This window comes from Physeter macrocephalus, chromosome 14 (genome assembly GCF_002837175.3).
Source record: "Physeter macrocephalus isolate SW-GA chromosome 14, ASM283717v5, whole genome shotgun sequence".
Taxonomy (NCBI): Eukaryota; Metazoa; Chordata; class Mammalia; order Artiodactyla; family Physeteridae; genus Physeter; species Physeter macrocephalus.
The window spans coordinates 22,553,793-22,580,038 of NC_041227.1; the positions used below are offsets into that span (position 1 = coordinate 22,553,793).

At 48.1% G+C, this 26,246-nt stretch overlaps 1 protein-coding gene across 4 annotated transcripts; it reads left to right on the plus strand.

The window, feature by feature from the left end:
• GGT7 (gamma-glutamyltransferase 7) lies at positions 1-24,347 on the plus strand. 4 transcript variants are annotated; one of them, XM_007115358.4, is made up of 15 exons: positions 1-212; positions 7,715-7,950; positions 8,328-8,479; positions 9,726-9,855; positions 10,844-10,911; positions 11,128-11,201; positions 11,533-11,729; positions 13,645-13,732; positions 15,657-15,784; positions 15,956-16,044; positions 17,693-17,842; positions 17,962-18,079; positions 18,852-18,989; positions 20,155-20,254; positions 23,602-24,192. In XM_007115358.4, exons 1-15 carry the CDS (start codon positions 44-46, stop codon positions 23,763-23,765), a joined length of 2,001 nt encoding a protein of 666 aa, XP_007115420.1. In that variant the 5' UTR covers positions 1-43; the 3' UTR covers positions 23,766-24,192. The 4 variants fall into 4 exon arrangements, with proteins under 4 accessions (XP_007115420.1, XP_023984286.1, XP_007115422.1 ...); XM_024128518.3 differs by having other exon boundaries at positions 9,726-9,843; positions 20,155-20,247; XM_007115359.4 differs by having other exon boundaries at positions 2-212; positions 9,726-9,843; positions 23,602-24,347.
• Positions 24,348-26,246: the final 1,899 nt, after the last annotated feature.

The window sequence follows — 26,246 nt, forward strand, 5'->3', positions numbered from 1 at the left end:
CCCACTTCCGGCAGGCGCTGCGCTGCTGGGGGCGCGGGCGAGGATGGCGGCAGAGAACGAGGCCAGTCAGGAGAGCGCCCTGGGCGCCTACTCGCCGGTGGACTACATGAGCATCACCAGCTTCCCGAGGCTGCCGGAGGACGAGCCGGCGCCCGCAGCCCCTCTGAGGAGCCGCAAGGACGAGGACGCCTTCCTGGGAGACCCAGATACCGGTGAGGCCCGCTGGCCCCGTCCCTGCCCCCTGGGACGTCCCTGGTCCTCCTTCATCTGCGCGAAGCATCACCTCCAGCTCCATCTCCCTAATTCATTCCCTTCCTCCTGGACCTCTCCCTTCTCCTCCCTTGTCTCTGTTAATTATGTGGTGGGGCTGGGGATGCATATCTGCCTTAGAGGCTTAGGATGCAACAAGGGAGAACGATGCTAGGGACTGCAGTAGGAGGGGTTGGGGTTACCTCCTTGGGAAGAACCAACTAATAAGGAAGGAATGTTGGCGGGGAGTTCCTAAGGAACAGCTGTGATCACCTAGAAGAGGATTTTCTCTAGTCACAGAGAACAGGATAGGAGAAACCAAGTCAGAGACTGCAGCAGGATGGATAGAAGCTAGGTCTTGAGAAGAACTTCCCCACAGCCAGGGATTGTGGGAAGGAGAGACCATGAGAAGAAGCTGAGAATCTCTTCGTGTCCAGGGAGGGGTAAAGGGAATATGGTTCCCATCCATCTGCGAGTAATGGGTACTGGGAGACAGGGGGATGGACTGCATGACCTCTCAAAGTCCTTGGGGACCAGAGCACCTTCACTGCCCTGTGGATACCTCACCCTTCCCAGAGCAGTGGATCAGGCCAGGATGTTAGTAAGGAAGCAGGCTCCAGAATTTTACTGTATTCTCTTCAGCCCTCTGCAGGAACTGCAAGGGGTGGGAGTAGGGAGGGAGGAGACAGGGCTTGGGGGACACCTGGGGCTGAGAGCTCTCTGAGCATTTCTTCCCTAATGCTCTTCCTCCTGTCCATGTGGCTCAGCTCTCTGTCCTCCCCTCCATTCTTCATCCTCCATCCTCCATCCCCCATTCCCTCAACGTCACTTCCTGGCATTAGAGCCTCCTTCTACTTCACTCTCTTTTCCTCTCAGTGCCTGCACTTGAGCCCTATCCCTCACCAGCCTGGCAGATCCTGCTTCTCTTGCCCAGCCCTCTCTGGCCTGGCCCTTCTGTGGCTACTCCTAGCCTGACAGCCTCAAATTCTTTCCCCCTACACAATTCTCCAGTCACCTGGCCTTGACCAGCAGCCCCTGCCAAACTGACTATCTTGTACCCTTCCTGGAGGGGGTTTGAGGGGAGGGTGGGGAGGCTTATGGTCATCACATGTCAAAGCCGCAGATTAAAACTTCTTTTCTGAAGGGAGTAGCCCTGGAATCAGGAGGCAGCAGGGAGAGAAGTGGGAGGATGTGTCCTGGTGGATACCAGCCTGAAACCAGGTCCTTTATTCAGGAGCCAAGAATACCACTTCTGTGGTATTCAGGTCCCAACACTGCCCTGACTCACCGTGTGACAATGGGCACACCTACCCTGACCTAGGTCTGAGTTTCCTCTTCCAGCTCAACTAGGAATGCCTATCTCTCCCAATCTAGAAATTGGAAACCCCTGATATGTTTTATCCTCCTTTCCTATGAATGTCTTAGCATTTATCAAAACCTGTGATTATTTATTTGTGCCTTTGATTACTCCGTGTCTATAAGCCCTGTGAGGATGGGATCATGACTGTCTTATTCACCATCCTTTCTGCACCATCGAGCACAGTGCTAAGCTCTCAATAAAAACTGTTGAAGAAATAAATGAATGAAAGAGAAGATCTCAGGATGAAAGAATGGCAAGGGAGGGAGTTCTCAAACCTCAGGGAGTTCCTTGAGGAGTTAACACAGGCTCTGCCCTCAACTGTATAAAAATCCAGCAGAGACCCTGGTCACCTGAGTTTCTAGGAAGCTGCACTTTATGCCAAGTTGTGCACTAAGGTTCCAAGGACCTTGCCATCCTACCTGTGTAGTCATTTCAATACCATGTCTCCCAGCACTACTTCCAAGCCCCAAGGCTCCTCTGGCCCAGCTGGACCAGCCTGCTGGCTAACATGACCCCCTATGTTCTCAACCTGCTGGTGCCACCTGATGGCACTGCCCCATCCTCTTATGCAGGACTTTGGTTGTGCCCAGCTAGCCTCTAGCCTGCCATTCCACAGAACCAAGTGCCAGGCACCCCACAGCAGGCCCATGTGTTCTTCTCTCTCCCAGACATCTGCCTCTAGATGTCCTGAAAGTCCCTCACCTTCAACATGTTCCATGCTGTACTCATCCTCTCTTCCCCATACACCTGTTCTTCCCCCAGTGTCATTCTCAATTAATGACACTGCCATCCATCCAGTCCCCAAGGTAGAAGCCCAGGAGCCACCCATGATTCTCTCCCTTCTGCTCACTTCTAAGTAGTGGTCAGATGCTCTCTGTCCTCCTCCTAAGTATCTTCCAAATTCCATCTCACCATCCCTGTCATCACCACTGTAGACTAAGCCACCATCCTCTTTTATCTCTGTTATCCATAGGCTTCTAGCTATTCTTCCTGCTTCCTGACTCTCCCCGACCCCCTCCCAATCCAATCCATCCAGCATCCTGCATTTCTGATCATGTCATTCCCTGTTTCAAAAATCTTTAGTGATTCTCCCCTCAGGGGAGTAAGCAAGCCAGGGACCAAGTCAACTCTGTTCAGGGTTCATTTGTCATAAACCCAGCTAAAACTAAGCTACATCTAAAAAGAGAATTTTATTGGGTAGCATAACTGAAAAGTTCAGGATATAGGGTTTCAGGCATAGCTGCACTGAGGTACCTGAAAAAGATTTGGATTTTCTCCATCTTTTGCTTTGCCTTCATTTTTATGGGCTTCATCTTCAGAAAACCTCCCATCTTGTGGGAGCAAGATGCCCCCAGCAGCAACAGGCTTACATCTTACCACCTTAGCAACCTAGACAAGAAAGTCTTTCTCTTTCCCAATATTTTATCAAAAACAAAACAAAACAGAGTTTGAATATCACTGGTGCTGGTGCTGGTCACGTGAACCTGAACCAATCACTGTACAGAGGTGCCTGTTCTGATTGGCTAGGCCTAGGTCATATACTCACTCTGATCAGGAATGAGGTAATGAGGAAGGAGAGAGGGGATTTGGTGTTCTCTAAAAGAAAATTGAGTGGGGAATGGTGACTAAGCAGATAAAAATTAGATGCCTACTAAGCCAACTGCCTTCAGACAACTCCTGCTGTTGTCCCACAAATTCAGAATAGCCAAAATTAAACTCATCCTTTTTCTCGCAAACGGCTTGTTTCTTCTGGTCCCAAACTAGCCTTTTCCCAATGTCCTGCTGTTGTCCTTACACATCAGCAAAATCAATGGTATTGCTTCCCCACCACTTACACAGTTGGTACTCAGTAAATATTTTTATTGAATAAATGGATAACAATATTCATTTATATTTATATTATATATTCATAATAAATTATTGGTAGAATAAGAACTCTTGAATATATCTAACTCTGATGGGGCCATGGCATCTTCACCTCCTGGCTCCTCATATCTGATTGGAGAAAACAGATTTAAGGACAAGTGCCTGGAAATATCAACTTGAATTAGTTTATCAACTGTAAATCAGTTTTATTTACAGACTCTGGTGCTGGTGCTGAGGGTTAGAAGCAAGCATGATCAACTGAGGGAGGCTTCCAGAAGACAAGTCTCTTTTTTTTTTTTTTAGGCTGTTTTTTTTTGTTTGTTTGTTTTGTTTTTTTGCGGTACGCGGGCCTCGCGCTGTTGTGGCCTCTCCCGCTGCGGAGCACAGACAGGCTCCGGACGCGCAGGCTCAGAGGCCATGGCTCACGGGCCCAACCTCTCCGCGGCATGTGGGACCTTCCCGGACCGGGGCACGAACCCGTATCCCCTGCATCGGCAGGCGGACTCTCAACCACTGCGCCACCAGGGAAGCCCCAGCTTTTTCTTTTATAAGGGACATTAAATATGCTTTATCAGAGGCTTTGAAACTAATAGAAAAATATAGAAGAAAGATGATCAGATAGTAGAAATTAAGAAATAAATTTTGGGGGTCAAAGTTTTGAGTAAATGAGATTCAAGGATTACAATACAGAGTACTTTGCTAAAATTTTGATTTTGCTGTATACTGTCAATCCACTTATTAAGTATGAATAAAACTTAATTCCTTTCTTATTTTAAGGAAATATATTAATAATTATTCTTATATTTTAGTATTACTGATAATAGCTGTCATTTGTTGACTGTGAATCCCATTTTATTATGTTTTATTATATATACCAATAGACAGTATGAAGCTTAAAGCCTGAGGTATATTTACCTTAACTCATCACAGTGTTTATCTTACTAACTTAGGTGTCATTACATTTATACAAATTCACTTTAAAGTTAGAAAATTTAACTAATATTTAGATGGAAAAATTGAATGGCTTCCAATCCAAGAAATCTTTAAAGCCAAGTATAGAAAAGAAATAGGTCAATGAACATTTTTTTGTTGTTTATTTCCTCAAGAAAAGTATGTAGAATTTTTCCTGATTATTATATAGTCAACTTCCCATCACCCTACACTCACAGTAAACAGAGAGTATTTTTAAGAATCTAAGACAGTTATAAAATTAATCATAAAGGCAAAACATAAAGTAAATGAGGCATATTATATATTCTCTGGGTCATTGGCATTGATATTAAGATCCCAAATAGTTTCTTTTTTAGGCCTGGAGTACATTTACAATAAATTATAGGCCAGGGACACACACAGCCTCTTTCTCTTTGAAGGTGCAACATGCCACAGGGTCATCATACATCCCAAATATTTAGAATGGCATTCCAGTTCTCTTGGGACTCCTCATAATTTCTGCTTCCCTAGTGCTAATGCAAGCATATAGCTAAAGTTTGTAATTATAGTAATAGGGAAGCCCAAGTCTCTTTTTTTAAATAGAAATTTAAAAACAAATTATATGTTCATGGTGAAAAAAAAGAACAGTGAAAAAAGTAAAAGTCCTCTTCTGCATTCTTATCTCCTGCAGTTTTTCCTATTTATTTACAAATATATGTATTGGTTTTAAAAAACAAAAGAAATATATGTAAGTAGTAAAAATTTCAAACAAAAAAATTCTCCCACTCCATCTCATTCCCATCTTCAGTATCTTCCCCCAAAAGTAACCACCATGAAGAATTTCTAAAAATTATCTATATATGTATGTGGTTTCTTATTTATACAAAAGAGGGGAGTATGGATTATGGAGGGCCTTGAACACCAGGTTAAGGAGCTTGGATTTTTATCATTTTGGCATTGATGAACCATGATAGTATTTTAAACAGGAAAATATAACAGTCAATTCTTAATATTATCCCACAGACTTTTAAAGGGGTTATACTCCTAGGCCATAGTAGCAAGTGTTCAAAAATATTTTGAATGGGGCTTCCCTGGTGGCGCAGTGGTTGAGAGTCCGCCTGCCGATGCAGGGGACACGAGTTCGTGCCCCGATCCGGGAGGATCCCACGTGCCGCGGAGCGGCTGGGCCCGTGAGCCATGGCCGCTGAGCCTGCACGTCCGGAGCCTGTGCTCCGCAACGGGAGAGGCCACAACAGTGAGAGGACCGCGTACCGCAAAAAAAAAAAAAAAATTTTGAATGAATGAACTTTTAAAAACACATTGTGAGTACAGTCACATATTAAGGTCAAGGTATCAGGCTATTTCTTTACTATTCACAAACACCCAGGACCTTTAGACCATTTAGAGACCTGGGTTCAAGGCTAATATATCCCAGAAGATAAGAGGAGGGAAACTATGGGATGGAAGAGGGTCTCGGCCCTGGCCAGGGTGGAAAAGAAATGGAAATAACTTTGAGTGAGCACCTACAGAGTGCCTGGTATACATCACCTTTTTGAATCCTTGTACCCATCCAGCCAGATGGGGATCAGCCCCATTATTAGGATGAGGAAAGTGAGGCTCATGACTTGTCCATAGTCACCCAGCAAGTAAGTAGCTTTCAAATGTCCCCTGCCTCTACTTTTATTATCCTTAGATCCATTCTCCCGATAGCAGCCATAGGGATCTTTTTAAAACACAAAACAGAAGGCTTCACATTCTTGCTTAAAACTCTCCAGTGGCCTCCTGTGGCTCTCAGGGTAAAATCCAACCTTCTCACTAAGCCCTCAAGGCCCAGCGCATCTGCCCTAGCCTCCACCTACTACTCTTTCCTTTCCCCTTGCTCACCACACCAGAGCCACCCCAACCTTGGTTATTTGTTTTCTAAGGCACCAAACTTATTCCTACATTAAGGCCTTTGCACCTGCTGTTCCTTCTTTGTGGAACACTCTACACACTCACTCCTTGCTCTACATATGGCTGGCTCCTCATCCCTTAGTTCTCAGCTAAGTCGCCTCTGCGAGAGTCCTTGCCTGACTTCCCCAGCTGAGTGCCTCCAACACGTACCATTATTCTCTATCATTTCATCCTTTTTTGTTGTTGTTATAATTCTATTCTTTTTTTTAATTGAAGTATAGTTGATTTACAATGTTGTGTTAATTACTGCTGTACAGCAAAGTGACTCAGTTATACTTATATACATTCTTTTTCACATTCTTTTCCATTATGGCTTTAAAAAAATATTTATTTATTTATTTATTTTTGGCTGCGTTGGGTCTTTGTTGCTGCACGCAGGCTTTCTCTAGTTGCGGCGAGCGGGGCTACTCTTCGTTGTGGTGCACGTGCTTCTCATTGCGGTGGCTTCTCTTGTTGCGGACCATGGGCTCTAGGCGCGTGGGCTTCAGTAGTTGTGGCCCACAGGCTCAGTAGTTGTGGCTCGCGGGCTCTAGAGCGCAGGCTCAGTAGTTGTGGCGCACAGGCTTAGTTGCTCCGTGGCATCCCAGCACGGGATCTTCCGGGACGAGGCTCGAACCTGTGTCCCCTGCATTGGCAGGCAGATTCTTAACCACTGCACCACCGGGGAAGTCCCTCCATTATGGCTTATCACAGGATATTGAATATAGTTCCCTGTGCTATACAGTAGGACCTTGTCATCCTTCTCTTTCTTCATAGCACCTGCCACAACTTGTAATGATACACTCCTTTGTTTACTTGTTTATTATCTTTTTCCTCCACTGGTTTTCAAAACCCATGAGGGCAGGAACTGTTTGTTCCTTTCCCCTAGCATCTAGCATGGGACCAGACAAATAGCAGGCCCTCCATATTTGTTGAATGAATGAATGGATGGATGGATCGCGAAAACAAGGTTGGAAGACAGGGCGCCTCTGCTCAGTTTATGGAGCTGCCTCCTTGCACAGAAGGCTGGGCCCCAGCTGGGGCAAGATCTGGTTTCCAGGGTGGGCCCAACCCCTGCCTCTCCAGGAAGTGTTTTCAGCCCTGGGTCCTGGGTCCCGGGCAATGTGGCCTAGGGATGGGAATCCAGCCGCCCTGGTGCCCAGTTGGGGGTCCCTGTCTCTTCCAAGCGGGGACCACCCCCCAGCCCCCACGGCCCTCCCTGGGGTGCATCGGGGAGACGCTGAAAGGGGAGCAGTGCTGTCTAGTGGAGTTTGACTGGGGTGGGGGGCGGAGAGAGGGAGGGACGCGCAATAGCCCCGCCTAGAGGGCGGGCAGGGCCGGGTAAGAGGCGCCCAGACCGACCCCCGCCGTCCGCAGACCCGGACTCCTTCCTGAAGTCAGCGCGGCTGCAGCGGCTGCCGTCGTCGTCGTCGGAGATGGGCAGCCAGGACGGGTCGCCGTTGCGGGAGACGCGCAAAGACCCGTTCTCCGCGGCAGCGTCCGAGTGCTCCTGCCGCCAGGACGGGCTCACGGTCATCGTCACGGCCTGCCTCACCTTTGCCACCGGTGTCACTGTGGCGCTCATCATGCAGATCTACTTCGGAGACCCCCAGGTGAGGAGGAAGCGGAGGGGGAGAGGAGAGAACCTGGGGAGGAGGGCTGAAGAAGCGCTTAAGGAGACCTTGGGAACTGAGGACTGGCTGAGTGGTGAAAGGGGGCCAGCAAATGGAAAGGGGAGAGGGCGGTGACATGGGAGAGGAAGGTCTCAAGGGAGGGCCTCCTGGGCGTGAGGCGGACAGAGCTCAAAGAAGGGAACTGATCAGGTAAGAGGCACTTGAGGTAAGGAAAGAAGACTCGTAGGGGAGAGTCAAGGGGATAAAAGGGCAGGGCTCCCATCCCCACCCTCTGTTGGAGGTTCTGGGGTTAGTGGAGGTGCCTTAGGGAGGCAGGAGGCCCCTTCTGCCCCCACCTAGTCCCCTCCCCCTTCCAGATCTTTCACCAGGGCGCTGTGGTGACTGATGCCGCACACTGCACATCGCTGGGCATAGAGGTGCTCAGTAAACAGGGATCTTCCGTGGATGCAGCTGTGGCAGCAGCCCTGTGTTTGGGGATCGTGGCTCCTCACAGTTCTGGCCTGGGCGGGTAAGAAGCTCCCCTCTGCGGAGGTTGGGGTGCCCCAGGCCTCCTTCTGTCTCTTGGTCTGTGGGCCTCATGTTCGCTTCTCCAAGTTTGAGCAGAGGAGCAACTGGGCCCCAGCTCCTTGCATTTTCTCTTTCTACACTCAATCTTACCCCCTTCTCTTTACATGGAGTCCAAGGAGGTGTTTTCCGAAGATTTTTCTTTAACTGGGAAAAGGATTTCATAAACTCTAAAGTGAGGTACACAGTTGGGGGTATACTGTCATTAATTAAGGCTGTGATACTTCAACTTTTAGGGTTTACAAATCCTTAAAACAAATCCCTGTGAGTCTGATGAAAGCAATGGATCCTCTATCCTCCAAAAATACACCCCAGGGTAAGACCTCTTAAAACAGACTATAAACCGGCCACCCATGGGCCACACCCGGCACACAGCCTGGTTTAGTTTGCACACTTAAATTTTTAAAAATTTGGTTGCTGATGTTAAAAGTTGAGAATTTTCATAAAAATCCAGATTTCTAACATTTCTTGAACAATCAGGAGACCTAATAACATTGGGCCTACATTCTCACCTGGCTGCAGTTAATCTGGAGCTGAATAGAAGCTGTTTCCCATGATGGGGCTTGTACTGTCCACTTGGCCATAGCTCCTACCACTCCCTTTTGTTTAGCTGTCCTGCTTTCCCTATTATGTAAGCTGGCAAGCCAGATATCTCAGATGTAACCCCCATCTCAGATGGAAGCAAACCACAGAAAAGGGACAAGCTGACTAAGTCCGTATCTTGGCTCCGGAAAGACCAACCTTCCAGGCCCTACGAAAGAAATTCCACTTTTGGTTGTGTACAGTCCGTCCTTACATAATTCAGTCCTGGGAGAGGGAGAGGGACGTACCACAGAGGCAGGTGCAGGAAGCTGACAGGGGTCCAACTGTGGTAGGAGGTGGGGGTGGAGGGGAAGCAGAACATCCCGCTCTCCCAGTCTCTGGGTTTTCCCTCGTCAGGGATTAAAGGCTCCAATAACAGGCTGGAAGAGGTCCATGGACTCTGGGTCCCCCACCCCCTTGATTTCACTCCCCACCCTGATAGGGTAGCTGAGTCTCTGAATCTCTACTGGGGAGGGAGCTCAGACACCTGACTCCTGAAGACAGACTGAGCCTTTAGCCATCAGTGTGGGGGGCTTGAGGAACGGCAGGTTAATTGTTCAGAGGAGTGGCATCTTATCATCACCCTCCCACTTCCGTGTCTCTCCTAGTGGAGGTGTGATGCTGGTACATGACATCCGACGGAATAAGAGCCACCTAATTGATTTCCGGGAGTCTGCACCAGGGGCTCTCAGAGAAGAGGCCCTGCAGAGATCCTGGGAGACCAAGGTGGGGACCCTGGTGAGAAGGGGGGGTGTCTCCCTTCACTGCCCTTCTGCTAACCCAAGCATTACCTTGCTGAATATTTACTGTGGAGGTGAGGGAAAGAGTTAAGCAGGATGCTCTTAGGCTGTGAGGGAGATGGGCAGCCCCCAAAATAAAATAATGAACCAGGACTTCCCTGGCAGTCCAGTGGTTAAGACTCTGTGCTTCCACTGCAGGGGATGCGGGTTCCATCCCCGGTACGGGAAAGATCCTGCATGCTGCAAGGTGCAGCCAATAATAATAATAATAATAATGAACCAGAAAATCTGAATGTTTGATAACAGGCAGTGCAGCACCACCTTACTTCTCTGGTGACCTTGCCTATCTGGCACATAAGAAGGAAGAAAAAGAGCCACTGAGCAGTCTGAGATGTCACAGGGTAGCTGCACTATCACTCACACATCTCATTCTGAGGCTGTTGTTGGTAACTTTCCTAGCCCATGACATATTAGAAGATTATAGAGGAACTGCTGGAGGCAAACCCACTATCTACTGAGAGCAAAGGAGGAAATAGAATAACTTGGAAAAATAGATATTTAGTGCCGTGGCAAAAGCCAAACACACCCCTGAATTATCACAGTTCAGAGTAATGGTGGTGTGTTAATGAAAAGGTTAAATGAAGGTTACTTGTCCACTGTTTTAAAAGGCAAGAGTAGGTATAATCCAATCTAGACAGGTTTCCATCTAAATTGTTATGTCTTGGCTCTTAAAAGGGTTTGCTTAATTTATAAATCCCTCAGCTATGACAGATAAAGGAGGCCTTTCTGCATTTGCTGATAGGAAGTCAGGGAGGTGGGAGGGATGCCTGCTGGGGACAGCTTGTCCCTCCTCTGGGATACTTGGCCTATGTCTCTCCCCTATGCCAGCCCCCCATCCCTGGCTTGGGGCTCTGCGGAATTCAGCCCAGCGCCCCCCCTTCCAGTGACCTGGTCTCCTCTCTCCCTCACCTGCCCGCCTTGCCCAGCCTGGGCTCTTGGTGGGGGTTCCCGGAATGGTGAAGGGGCTACACGAAGCTCACCAGCTCTATGGCAGGTAAAGGTTCTCCCCCTGGGGACCAGGGGCCCCTGCCTGCACTCCTCCTTGGGTGACCTTCTCCTACCTTCCTGGATTCTTCCCTTCCCAGCTCCCCCCTCCTAATATCCCCTTCCCTTGCCAGGACTCTCCTTCCCAGGAACCCCCCCTCCCCCCCCAGGACCCTTCTTCCTCCCCCCAGGACCTCCTCCACCCCCTGCTCTCCGGCTCCCCCAGGCTGCCATGGTCCCAGGTCCTCGCCTTCGCAGCAGCTGTGGCCCAAGATGGCTTCAACATAACCCATGATCTAGGTCAGTGGGGCCTGGGGGTAGAGGGAAAGGCATGAGTTTGATGGAGAGGGGAGAGGGAACCTCTGCAATTTAGGTCCTAAGCCAGGAAGTGCCTCTCTTCCAGTTTGCTCCTCAGACCCCCTCCCCACACCACCCTACCTTCACTGGGAGGGATCCTCCAATGGGGGGGGATCTGGGATTGGCCCATATACACCACCACTACCCACCCCCCTCTGTAACAGGCTCCTGGGGGGCCGGAGGGCTTAGGGCCGGCCTCTCAGGCCTCATCCACCCCACCTGTTGCGTGTACAGTCCCGACACCCCCATCCCAGCCTCATGTCCCTGCCCACAGCCCAAGCCCTGGCCGAACAGCCACCACCCAATGCGTCTGAGCGCTTCCGTGAGACGTTCCTGCCCTCGGGTCACCCGCCACTACCTGGCTCACTGCTGCGACGGCCTGACCTGGCGGCGGTGCTGGATGTGCTTGGCACCTATGGCCCCGCTGCCTTCTATGCCGGTGGCAACCTCACGCTGGAGATGGTGGCAGAGGTGAGCGTGTGGGGCACCCCCGGCCCTGCGGCGGAGGACCCTACTGCAGAGAAGTCCTCTTCCCCCTTACTTCCCTGTCTTTCTTTCTGCATATATTTACTGGGGATTCCATTTACTTGAAATTCTAGAATAGACAAAACTAACCTCAGAATCAGATCAGTAGTTTGGGGGATTGGAGGGGTTGACTGGGATGAGGCACAAAGAACCTCCTAGGGTGATGAGAATATTTTGTCTTGATTGAGAGAGGTACCTTTGAGCTCCCCAGGGCTGGTACCAACCTGTATAGTGGCCTGTCCTGGCCCTCCCAGGCCTGGTGGAGACCCAGGATCAGCCTCAGCTTCCTTGAGCCCACAATCCCACCCTGCTCCCTGGATTTTCTAGGGACCGAGGGAGACACCGTCTTCACTGGTGATTATCAGGATTGGGGAGGATTGACACAAGGGCTTACCACCCAAGCCCAAAGAGTCTTAGTCTGAGGCAGTAATGGGTTCTGAGAACTATTGTTGATAGTTCAAAACCACTAACGGAAAATTATGTTCAAGATAAGGATACACAGACCAACTCAGTGATTGTCTCATCTGTGCAATGTGGGTGGTTATATCTATCTCTGCCATACAGTTGTGGGAATTAAACAGGTCCATCATTCATTCTACTTTCATGGAGAGCCTGCTCTGTGCCAGCTTCTGTGCTGGGCATTGGAGTTATGGATGTGGTGATAGATGCCTCTCTCAAATGGACATTCCTGGAAAGTCCAACAGCGTACTGGTTTTAGATCTACTGGGTCCAGGGACTCCATCCACATTGTAAGGACTTGTTCTGTCTCTCTTTCTTTCGGTCTCACTACTCTACTTTCCGCTGTTTGAAATCACTCTGTCAGAACCTTTCCACACCTGCTCTCCACCAGCCATCCTTCCAGCAAGCCATCCCAGAGAAAGAGCCTTTCTCATTCAAGCAAAGCCTCAAGGTTATGTCTCATCAGCCCATCATAGGTCTCATGACTATTCCCAATCCAGTCACGGTAGCACAGAAAAGGAATGCTCTGATTAGGCCAGACCTGGGTTGCATATCCTCTCCTGGTGGTGGAGAAGGGGATGAAGGAAACTCTAACAAAGACCATCAGAGCTTTAAGAGAGAAAAACCCAAAGCTGAGTTTATTAACTTACCAGACAAAGCCAAGAAATTCGATGTGTAGGTCACTGAGGGTAGATTAGAAGTCAGAGGCTTCAGGTACTTAAAAGTACTAAAAAACGAGAGGATTCCTAGGGGTTTTGCTAATTTAGGATCAAAAATTAGCATGCTGGATAGAATGAGCCCATCAGTTTGTACAGGATTAGATCATTGGTCAGTAGAGTGCTCAGTTATGTCCCATAACGGTTGTCCTACGAGGGTCATCCAGAGTTCATGGTTTTGGAGTGGCTTTAGTTGGTTGTAGTGAAATGCAGAATTCAGTTTTGATATCTCCTAGGCAAGTACTGCTGTAAGTGGAAAATCTTCCTTCTACATAGGCAGAGGGCAGTATGTGCAAAGACATGGAGTCATGAGTTCAGGACCTGCAGGTCACTCTGGGTCGCTGTACAGAGCTCATTGGGGAATAGCAGGATGTGAAGTGGGAGAGGTAAGCAGGGGCCAGATCACAAAGGGCCTTGAATGCCAAGCTAAGGAGGTCATTCATAGATTGTATCCAGTACAATGTCTGGCACATAGTGGGTGCTTATTGTTAGTGCTTTTCCCCTTCCTTTTTCCTGGGGTACCCACAGCTGATGGGGTCTCTAAAGGCCATGATGGGAATTGCAGAAGGCACGATATTTATAACCATTTGATCTGTGTATGATCCAAACATACACCTTAGGCTAAACCGCATGCTTACGGTGTGCTGTGTGACTCACAGTGGCGGGGGTCATTCTCTCCCCTCCAGGCTCAGCATGCAGGGGGTGTCATAACTGAGGAGGACTTCAGCAACTACAGTGCCCTCTTGGAGAAGCCTGTGTGTGGCGTGTACAGAGGTGACCTCTCCCCCAGCTCCCAGGGTCCCCACTCAGGAGAAGCCTCCCAGTCCACGGCCACATCCTTTTGGCCTAGTGGCTCCTCCCCATTTCACAAAAGAGAAACCGAAGCAATGAGCTGCCTAAACAGCCAACCGTTGAAGCAAGCCAGAGTCAGCCTACTTCTAAAGTAGTTGTGGAGTCAGTTACCCCAAATATTTAGGATATGGACAGGGAGGTCTGGTCAAAGGCTAAGGCCTGGAATTTGGGGTTCTGGCCATAGGTTTTCTTTTTTTTTTAATAGATTTATTTTATTGTGTATTTATTTATTGGCTGTGTTCAGTCTTCCATTGCTGTGCGCGGGCTTTCTCTAGTTGCAGCGAGCGGGGGCTACTCTTCGTTGCGGTGCGAGGGCCTCTCATTGCGGTGGCTTCTCTTGTTGCAGAGCACAGGCTCCAGGAGTGCAGGCTTCAGCAGTTGTGGCTCGCGGGCTCCAGAGCGCAGGCTCAGTAGCTGTGGCGCACGGGCCTAGTCGCTCCGGGATCCTCCCGGACCAGGGCTCGAACCCGTGTCCCCTGCATTGGCAGGCGGACTCTCAACCACTGCACCACCAGGGAAGCCCCATAGGTTTTCTTGATTCAGGGTCTGTGTTGCCTCAGCCCCCTCCCCAGCCCCACTCTCACTGCCCTATGCTTCCTAAGAAGAGTCTATAAGACCAAAATCCATCTTAGCTTCAGGTTAGAACAAACCCTTCAAGACAGTCAGAGACCTTCCCCCTCATTGTGCCAAAAGGAAACTGAGGCCCAGGGGAGGAATGGAACTTAACCTGCCAAACTCAAAACCAGTGAGGAGCCCAGAAAGCCAAGCTAATGACATGGGTAAACTCCATGTTTGCAAACCCAAAGTGGTAGGCTCCTGAGTCCCTCAGAAGGTTCTCAGGCTTTCTCCCCTCGAGGAGGCCCAGATAACCTCAAGCTCCAGGAGAGGCTGCCTCTGCATTCAGGTTTCCAGGCCTCAATCTCTTAAGCCTAATTCTTCTACCAGAAGTGGTGTTATACTGAGCAGAGGAAGAGCATAGCTTTGGAGCCAGGAAGACCTGGGTTTGAGTACCAGCTGTGCCATTCACCTTGAACAAGCCACTTCCCACTCAGAGCCTTGTTTCCCTCCTTAAAATGGAGATAATAATAGTGCCTACTGCTCAGGGTGCCCATGAGGAGGTGGAGAGATGATGTTGGAAGTTATCCTGATCAGAATGGGCACTGAATGTGTAGTATTTGATTTCCATTTGCCCTCTGCAGCCTGGGTTCTCTTGGTAATGCCGGTACCTTGAGTACTCTGGGCTCCCCTTACCTCTTGTAACTCTGGACCAGCTGCCTCTTTGTACCTCAGTTTCCTTACCTGTAAAATGGGAATGATAACAGTACCCGTTATGAGGATTAAATGAGTTAATTAGTTAACGCTACTGTCATGTGTCAAGTATTATTATTGTTCCTTTGATGTCCAAACATCCAATGACAGGGGCCTCAAATAGAAAGAGAAGTTTGCTGTTTCCAGGAAGTTTCGGGGGTGGGACCAGCAGGAGCCCTGAATAATATCCTGGCCTAAGGGAGGAGCTGAAAGGAGACACATGGTGGACCAGGACTCTGGACATCTGGACACCAGTCCCTGCTCTGCCAATGGACTGTAGTGTGACTCTGGGCAAATCACAGTTTTCTTGAGCCTTAGTTTCCTCATATGGATGAGGAAACTAAAGACAAGTGTTCTGGGTTGGAGTCCTGGCCCTGCCCTTGACTTGCTGTGTGAACTTGGGTGGGTCCCTTTGCCTCCCAGTGTAGTTTTCCTACCTGATGAGGGGGTTCAGTGCAGTGGTTTCAGTCTGTGTGATGGAGGGATGTGGAGATGCCTTGACCTCTCCCCTGCCGTCGGTAATTTCCTGTCCTTTCAGGCCACCTGGTTCTCAGTCCCCGACCCCCACACACGGGCCCTGCCCTCATCAGTGCTCTCAACATCCTCGAGGGCTTCAATCTCTCCAGCCTGGTATCCCGGGAACAGGCTCTTCACTGGGTGGCAGAGGTAAGGCTGACCCCCTCCATTCCATCCTGGGTCTGGGGACACTAAGAGTGGGGGGATGGGGTAGTGCCAGAAGGCCTGACTAAATCACCTTCAAGTTTTCTCACACAGGACCCTGGTGTGGGTGCTGGGAGGGGCTTGGCAACCTCTTCCACACCCCTGCTCTGTTTTCAGACCCTGAAGATCGCATTAGCTCTGGCCAGCAGACTGGGAGATCCCGTCTACGATTCTACCATCACTGAGAGCATGGATGACATGCTCAGGTGGGTCCCGAGGGGCAGGACCCTGGGTACTGCAGAGGCGGTGGCAGGTGTGGGGAAAGAATCAGGTGAAAAGCAGCTGGTGGAGCAATAAGGCCTGAAGGCCCAAGTCAATTTCAGCTCAACCCCAACTCACAGTGTGACACTAGTTGCCTCACCTTGCGCCTTAGTTTCCGCATCTGTACAACAAGGTGGTCTACTTTATATAGCTCTCACATTTTTTTGACCCTAGCAGGGCACCTATATGGACCCATCTGTTCTGCCTTTTGAGTAGAAAAAGAAAGCCTAATAACAATGAAAAGAGCCCCCAGGCAAATACTAGAGGTGGTGGGGATTTTGATTCAAGTGTACTTACATCAGCAGCATAACATAGTAGTAAGATTGTGGGCTCTAGTCGGACTGCCTCAGTTCAAATCCCAGCCTCACCATCCACTAGCTGTGCAGCCTTGGGCAAGTCATTTAAACTCTCTAAGTCTCAGTTTCTACAAGGGCCTGCCATTAACAGTGCCAGCCTTATGAGGTCGTGGTGCGGACTAAACAAGATCATACATGCAAAGCACTTAGCAAGTTGTCTGGCACATAATAAATATTCAACAAATATCATTGTTATTCTCAATTGGCAATAGAGGTAAGATTGATTACTATTTAGCTGCTACTATAACTGACTTAAAGGCTAGCTAAAGGAAAAATCAGAAGCCAAAAATATAGTTCATGTAAATTTATACTGATACTCAAACAACCCACTATGAATTAAGTTGCAAATGATGAGACTAAATGAACAGCTAATAATTAAAAAGCAGAAACAGCAGCAACCAAAAACGAAAACCAGCTCAAGGCCACAAGGATAAAGCCTAAAAACCAAGCCTCCCCACCTCCGCCTGCCCCCAAACCACTTGAAACAAAACCCTCTGTGCCTTCTCTGTGTGGCCACTAGCCCTCGTGGCTGAAAACTGAATGGACGTCCTCAGTAATCCTTGGTAACTTGTCATTCTCTAGTCAGTTAGAATAACTAACTAACCATTATCAGGTAAGAAACCCTCAGTTGAACTTTAAAAATAGAAAATTGCATGTTTTCAAGATCATTGCAAATTTAGCTCTAAAACACGAACACCTATGTTAAATTAATTTAACTAATTTATCCAATAAATAGTTATTGCTGTGCCAAGTCCTCCTGTGCCTTAAAGAAAAAATTCTAATAGCAAGTAAAGGTTCCTGTATACAAAACCCTCCTCTAACTAAACTCTTAATAAAACTTTAGTTCTGGACTACAAACGCTAGGTTAAATGAATTCAGTTTGTTCATTCAAAACAAATATTTTCTGAGCATCCCCTATGTTCCAGGTATTTTCATAGAAAGGATTAAATGAATATAGTCAGGTAACTAAAAGACTTGATTTAAACATGAAATAAATTCAACATTGCCTCTAGAAGAAAACCTGAATAACACCTAAATAAATTCATTCAGTTCGATAACTATTTCCTGTTTATTCCCTATATGCTAGGAATAAATGAGCCTCTGCTCTCATAGACCTAACAGTTCAGTGGGGGGAGGCAGATATTAATCAAATAATTGCACAGACAGCACAAAGTGTGGTAGCTGGGGTGTAATGAGAGCCTGTTGTGTGTTCATCTCCTACCTCTTGTCTTTTCAGCAAAGTGGAGGCTGCCTACTTCCGGGGCCAGATCAATGACTCCCAGACAGCCCCTGTCCCGCTCCTGCCCATCTATGAGCTAAATGGGGCTCCCACGGCTGCCCAGGTGCTGATCATGGGCCCTGACGACTTCATTGTAGCCATGGTCAGGTATGCCAGCTCAGACTCAGAACCTGGCACAAGAGATCATCTGGACCAGGAAGGAGGTGGGGGTGGGGTGGGAGTGAGGGCAGGCGCAGGGCTCACCTGGCCCTAACCTCGGCCCCCAGCTCCTTGAACCGGCCCTTTGGCAGCGGCCTCATCACCCCCTCGGGGATCCTGCTCAACAGCCAGATGCTGGACTTCTCTTGGCCTAACAGGACTGCTAACCACCCTGCGCCCAGCCTGGTAGGGCCTTGCTTCCCTCCTCCCCCGGGGACCCTGAAGCTAGGTAGAAGGTGCAGTAGTATGACTGCTCCTCCCTCCCCACTTCTTCTAGGAAATTATATTATAAAGAAAAACAGCCTAAACAAGGTGTCCACTTCATCCGCAGCCCAAGTCCAGGGCTTGGAGCCTGTCGGGTGCAAAGAAACCTCGTCCCATTCTGCTACCGTCTCACTGTGTGACACAGGGAAAGTCTTGCCCCCTCTCTGGTCCTCAGTTTCTTCGCCTACTTTACAGTGAGGATATTGGCCCCCTTTTGATGCTTTGGGTACTTTTCAGCATTAGTAGTTTATGACTGTGTGATGCTGAGCACTAAAGGGGCACTGAAGAGGGACCCAAGAAGAAAGGAGATGTGAATTATTGTCTATTGTGAGAGCAGCATTCTTAACTCCCTGCAGGCTGGGACCCCAGCAGGACAAAGACAGATAGAGATGACCGGGATGGGGCTTATTCTGTTCTTTCTCATAGTCATCTTTCTTGGCTTGATCCCTCTCCTGCCACCCATGGTAGCCCCATAGCAGCCCCTTAGCTCAGTGGGTCCATTATCTACCTCAGTTATCCAGGGACCCTGCCCATTTCACAAACAGCAGACTGTGGCCTGGGGATGGGCCAGTCCCCATGAAGACTGTGCCTGTGGAAGATTCAGGAGAGAGAGATGTTGGAAGAGTGGTGGAGTAGCCCTTTCCTGTCTTGCCCTGCCTCTTATTCCCCTGTGGTCTCGGTCCTCTGACAACAGGAGAACTCGGTGCAGCCAGGGAAGCGGCCACTGTCTTTCCTGCTGCCCACTGTGGTCCGGCCAGCAGAAGGACTCTGTGGGACCTACCTTGCCCTGGGGGCCAATGGAGCTGCCCGGGGCCTCAGTGGCCTGACCCAGGTGAGTTTTCCCCCGTGATGGGCCTTCTGCGGCCAGGAGGCAAGCTGTGACCTGGGCTGCACATGCCCCTCATGTCTCTGACTTGTCCTCGTCTCCTACTCACGCAGCAAACATGGGCTGAGGCTGCTTTGTGCTGGGCCCATCCTGAGCACTGGGGACATGAACTACATTGTTCTTAGCAAAAATGGAGCCCTGAATCGCCATGTCTTCTCAGGTTGCAGGGAAATTGCGGGACCAGTAGAATGGAGAGGTGGTAGAACATCTGGGCTGCCTGGGTTCTGTCAATCTCTAGTCCCATCATGCCTCTAGTCAACATCTGAATAACAAGCAGCCTTCTTTAGGGTCTGCTTTTGAAAGGAAGGGCCTGCTACCTTCTAAAACACCTCACAACAGTTCCACGAATGTCTTGAGCATCTGATATATGCGTCAGGCCCGTACTTTGGCAGGTGGTGAGTTAACAAACCTGAGCTTTGGAATCAGACACCTCTGGGTCCCAGCCTAAGTGCTGCCAATTTCCAACTGTGTGGTGTTGGGGAATTCACTTAAGCTCTCTGAATCTCAGTCTCCTCATCTGTAAAATGAAGATAATAACAAATAGCTAACATTTATGGAGATTTTACTAAGTGCCAGGCACAGTGTTACATGTGGTAACCCTTTTAAGCTTCCCAACTTTGGGAGGAATCCTTATTTCTGTTTCATAGATGAGGAAACTGAGACCCAGAGAAGTTAAGAAGTTAGGTTCAGTTTAGTAAGAATGGGCAGACAGTTTGGTTACAGAGCCTACCCATACTTCCAGCCACTAAGCTGAAAGTACCCACATTGTGCCCTAGACCAGCCCCAGCTATTAGCCCTCTCCTAGCCAAGAAGAAGGGAGGAGAGCCTTGGGTTGTATTAAAGGAGACTGGGTGCTAGTGATGCCTCTTCCCTAGGTCTCTCCAAAGTCTGGAAAGAATTGCTTTTCTTCTCTGGCCCTTGGTTTCCCCTCTGTAAAATGGAGACAGTCATCACAGGCCTGCCTGTTTTCTGGGGCTGTTGAGAAACTCAGATGACATCCCTGGTATAAGTGTTCTAAAGACTAAGGAGTCTGGACCAGGGGCGAAGGCTGTGGATTCCTGAACCCACATCTCTGCGACAGCCCTGACTTCTGCCCCTTGGCTGCCTACAGGTCCTGCTGAATGTCCTGACCTTGAACCGGAACCTGAGTGACAGCCTGGCCCGTGGCCGCCTGCACCCCGACCTGCAGACCAACCTCCTGCAGGTGGACAGTGAGTGAAGAGCAAAGGTCCCCATGGGGTGGGCACAGGGAAGGGTGGAGAAAGGGGCTCCTCCCAAGGGTGCCCCTGCCTCTACCAGCACCAACTCCGTGCCAGTGAAAGTTTGGTTTCTTTTAACCAACTCCTACTGGAACAGTGGAAGGTCTGCGATTGGGACCTGTCCTGCCATTTCCTGGCTGTGGCCTTGGGAAATTCACGTCTCCACTCTAAGCCTCGGTTTTCTCATTTGTAAAATAAGGCATAGTTGTTCATTTTGCAAACCATCCATTCAACAGTTTGTATTGAATACCTACTGTGTGCCAGGCATTATCCTAGGTGCTAGGGATACTGCATTTATAGGCAGACAGGAAAAGAAATAAAGAAATATGAAAAAGCAAAACAAATGCTCTGCAGAGCATTAAAGCAGGATGATGTATATGACTAACTCGATGACTGGGGAAGCGTTCTCTTTGGTGACATTTAAGCTGAGATCTGAAGAGTGAGAAAGACCCCACCAAGCAGAGAACTGTGGCAGGCTTTGTAGGCCAAGGGAACAAATGCAAAGAACTCACTGCAGGAATGGGCTTGGTGGTTTAGAAGTAGAAAGGAAACCAGGGTGAGTGAGGGTAATATAAGATCAGAAAGCAGGCAGGGGCCAGATCATAGACCTTACAGATTATGGTGAGGAGATAGACTTTCCTCTAGAAAGGAAGGGTGCTTAATTTTGGACACAGCTTAATTTCATAACTGGGAAAGTATGTGCACCTTTGAGGAGTTTTTATTAGAACAATGTATTATGCTAGTCCAAAGGGGATACAAAATTGCATGAGACATGGTCCTTGCTTATTCAGTCTCCCCATTTTACAGATAAAGAAACTGATGCTCACAGAGGTTATAAACTAGTCAAAGACAAACCAATAAATGGCAGAATTGATATCAGATCCATACCTGGTTGATAGCAAAGACTCAGTTCTTTACCACATGGCTCTTCATACCTCCTGGACTGAAGCATGGTAGAAGCCACAGACCTAATTCCTCAGTAGTCACACCCTGTGGTTGCTTAGTGACACTGGATCCCAGCTGATGGATGATGAGGCCAAGTCCTTGAAAATGAATATTGCTCAACGAACATCTTCAGGTCTCTGTAGAATGTAAGGCTCTGTGCTCAGTTACTGTGGGGGTGAGGGTGCTCATCCCAGCCCTCCCTTGAGGGGCACGCAGTCTAAGACAGGCTATGATGAGCGGAGGCTTGGTGAAGGGAAAGTTCACCCACGTGAGGGCTCCGGGAGGCTTAATGGAAGAGGTGACAACTGGCTGGACCTTGATGTATGAGCAGGAATTTGGCATGTGGAGGTAAAGAACACTCTGGACGGGGTCGGGTTGTTGGGGGAAACAGCTTGGGCAAAGCCAGAAAAAATGGCTCAGAGAACAGCCAGGGGGCCAGCTGGACTAGAGACATTGTTTCCCAAACTTCAGAATTTATCCAGTACCTTCATGACTTTTGACAGATTTGCACACCATCTAAACCATTATTTACATAATGTGTGTCTACAAATGGATTTCCTTTTTAACCTGAATGTATTTTAAAAGTAAACCTTATATCATAATCACAAATGGAAAAATGGCATCATTTGCCACAAATAGATGATAAACAGCTACAAAAAAATCAAACGTTTCTAGGTTTTAGTTAGACATTTTTGCCCATAGAATGTTCTGAGGTCTGCTCTCTCTTTTTTTTTTTTTTTTTTTTTTTTTTGCGGTACACGGGCCTCTCACTTTTGTGGCCTCTACCGTTGCGGAGCACAGGCTCCGGATGCGCAGGCTCAGCGGCCATGGCTCACAGGCCCAGCCACTCCGCGGCACGTGGGATCTTCCCGGACCGGGGCACGAACCCGTGTCCCCTGCATCGGCAGGCGGACCCCCAACCACTGCGCCAGCAGGGAAGCCTGTCTGCTCTCTCTTTTAAAGGAGATTAGAAATGTTGGAGACCAGACTGGAACGTAGTCCTTCCTATTATCAAAAGGATTGAAAGTGCACCACAAAGGGAATATATTTCCAACTTGGTGGTGATGTAATGCTATTTAATGTGTGTCTTTATCTCAAGAACTACCCCAAAATCATCCCATTTGGGGAAGTAAGAAGATCAGATTTTTGTTGAGGAGCAGTGGGAGTTGAGGTTACAGGGCTTACCCTGGAGGTTCATGTTAAGAAGTATGGACTTTATCTAGTTGAGCAGGGGAGGGATAGGACACGATTTGTTTTATGTAGGGGACGTGGATTGAAGGGAGGAGAACTTAAGTCAGAGAAACACAAGAAGAAGCTGGGATAATGGTCCAGGCAAGAGATGATGAAGACCTGAACTTATGCGAGAGAGTGGGGATTTGTTCATTTATCTAGAAAATACTTGTTTAACATTTACTGTGTCCTCACCCTGTTCTAGGCACTGGGACTCAATAGTAAACAAGACAGCATTCTTGCCTTCAAAAAACTTACATTCTAGTGGAGAGAGACACAGTAAAAAAATAAACAAGATGCAGGTAGCAGTAAGTACTTTGAAAGAAAATAAAGCAAGGTAAAGATGACAGGGGCTGCTATTTTAGATAGTGGCCAAGGAAGTTCTTGAAGACTGAAGTAAGGGAGCCAGTTTTGTGATTAGTAGGAGAGCATTCTAGGCAGAGAGAACAGCAAGTGCAAAGGCCCTCGGGTAGGAGCATGTTTGGCCTACTTGAGGGACAGCAAGGAGGCTAGAGCAGAGTTAAGCAAGGGAGAGAGTAGAAGGAAATGAGAGGAGTTTAGAGAGTTACGTTTCCAGATGATATTGGGCATTAGAGGCCTTGGTAAGGACTTTGGATTTTATTCTAAGAGTCATCAAAGTTGTTGGAAGGTTTTGAGCAGGGCAAGTGACATGGGCTGACTAATGGCTGCTGTGTGAATAGGCTGTAAGGAAGCAGGACTGGAAGCAGAAAGACCCGTTAGTGGGCTATGTGGTAATCCTGGCAAGTAATGATGGCAGCTTGGCCTAGGCAGGTGGAATGAAGACCCCCAAAGCCAAGCCCTTTTTCCAATATTAAGAATGACTATACATTATCAATCACTTACTATATGCAAGGCTCTGAGCTTTGTGCATTGTATGCATTGTCTTCTTTAATCCCTGTAACAACTTTATGTGGTAGGTTCTCAGATAATACCCATGTTATTATACATGATGAGACTGAGGCTCAGAGAAGTAAAGCAATTTGCCCAAGGTCATACAACTCCTTAGTAGGGCATCCAGGACCAGGACTCAGGTCTGACCGTCAGACTCCTGAGCCAGTGCTCTAAACTCTCTGAATGTGTATATGTTGGGGAATGGTTTTCAGGTGAGTTCACAGAGGAAGAGATTGAGTTCCTGGAAGCCAGGGGTCACCACGTGGAGAAGGTGGATGTCTTGTCCTGGGTCCATGGCAGCCGGAGAACCAATAACTTCATCATCGGTGTGAAGGACCCTCGGAGCCCAGATGCAGCCGGAGCTACCATCCTGTAGAGCAGCAGGGTGGGGCGGGGGTCTCTTCTCCCCGCCTTTGCATGTTCCTAGAGTCCCTCCTTCTCCCAGGTTTGGTCTCAGAGGGACCCCAGGGATGCCCCAGATCAGGGGCCAGAGGGGATGCTTAGCAAACCCTATCTCAGAATAACTGGAAAATTCTCCATCTGGAGGCCTGTGGTGGTGGCAGTGGTGGTGAGTGTCAGTGTCCACGACCAGGCAGGCAGGACCTTGAGGAGTCAGACTATCTGTCTGTCTCCTTTCCCTTAGCCATGCAGGCCCTGAGCTTAGGGCTGTGCTTGCAAACCCTTCTCAAGGGTCCTCGCCACCCCAGCATCTCTAGTTGGGCCTGACCTGGCCTTGTTTTCCAGCTCCCTTCTCCTGTCCCCAGCCTCATTTCTTAAATGACCAGGATTTTTTTAAAAGGACCATCCTAGGGAGGGGGTGCTCCTCTCCTCCTCCCATCAGGTTGATTTGGGGGCCTTTCATCTGGGGTGGGCCCAAGGTGTGGGGTAGGGGTGGGGGTGGGGACCAGCTCAGGGGCTTCCATTTGCAAAGGGGAATTAAAGAAAGAATATTGCTTAACCATGGCTCTGACTTGATTGATGTTTGGCTGTGTTGGGAGTGGGAGTGAGAGAGGAGACCTTGGCTCACCTTGTCCCAGTAGCCTGTCCCTGACTCCAGGACAAGCTGGAGTCAACTTTGTGGGGGTCGTAACAATATCTGCTGTCCATCAAAGACTTGCACTAATAAAAATAATTCATAATTTTAGATAGAATCCATTGAACACTTAATGTGTACCAGGCTCTATGCTAAATGCTTTATGTAGATAATATTAATTACATTATAACTCTTCATTACAGACTTCATGAGGTTGGTACTAATATTATTCCCATTTTACAGATGGGACACTGGCAAAAAAGGTTAAGGGGCTTGTCTAATGTTCCTCATGTATTAAATGGAAGAATTGGGATTCAATCTCAGGATGTTGAACTCCTAATCTATGCCTTTATCCATTTGCATGCCTACTAGGTAAAATATTTGTTATAAAGTATACTTTATACAGTATATATCAGACAATAAGTACCTTTTACAAATTATATCATTCATGCATGAATGTACCTATCCATTATATTACAGGTACTTTGTTAGGCACTGGAGATCCAGGATTGAAAAAGACAGACAATTTTTTTTTTTTTTTTGTGGTATGCGGGCCTCTCAGTGTTGTGGCCTCTCCCGCTGCGGAGCACAGGCTCCGGATGAGCAGGCTCAGCGGCCATGGCTCACAGGCCCAGCCGCTCCGCGGCATGTGGGATCCTCCCAGACCGGGGCACGAACCTGTGTCCCCTGCATCGGCAGGTGGACTCTCAACCACTGCGCCACCAGGGAAGCCCGAGACAGACCATTTTTTTTATGGATTCGCAGTCTATAGGGAGTCAAACATTAAATAAATAAGGGCACAGATAATTAGGGTAATTGCCATCATGATAAGCTCTGAGGAATGCTATGAGAATGTATAACAGGAAAGGTAATCTAGTTCAGTTGTGGGGTGGGATCAGCAAAGGCTTCCCCAAGGTAATGAAGAGATGAGTAAGACTGACAGAAAAGGATTAGATGTGGGGTGTGGGAGTGTCATTTTAGGCAAAGGGAACAGTGTGTGCAAAGGTCCCATGGTGAAGAGGAGAAAGAATGCCAGTGTATTCTTCCTAGAGCAGGGGTCAGTCAACAGACTTTTTCTGTAAAGGGCCAGATATGAATATTTCAGTCTTTCAAGCCATATGGTCCTTGTAGTAACTACTCAACTTTGCTGTTGTAGTGCAAAAGCAGGCATAGACATGTAAACAGATGGCTGTGGCTGTATTCCCATAAAACTTTATTTTACAAAAACAGGGTCCAATTTGGCTTAAGGGCACTAGTTTGCCAACCCCTATTCTAGAGCATACTAAGAGAATGATGGTATGTGATGAAACTGATGAGGTAGGTACAACATTCTTATGAGGCTGATATTAATTTCTCCACTTTATGGATGTAGAAATTGTGGTTCAGAGACATGAAGTAACTTGTCCAAGGTCACCCAGCTGATAGTTGGTAGATCCATGATATAAAAGCAGTCTGTCTGACTCCAAAGATCATGTCCCTCTCTTCTTTGAAACAAAAAACTATTACTTTATCTGATTACAGATGTAACCATCATTCAAATATCAGACATTTCATAAGTATATAATAGAGATGATCCATGCCTTCAAAATCTCAACTTTTCAAAAAATCTCACGGGCAATAATTTAGTATGTATTCCTCCAACTACTTTTTTCTGTAGATATAACATATATACATATATTATCGTTCTATTTAAAAGTAAAAATGGGATTATATTGGTCACAGTGTCTACAACATCCTTTTTTTTACTTACCAGTATAACATTGACATTTTTCCATGTCAATATCAAGATACATGGATTTACCTAATTATTTATAACGATGCATC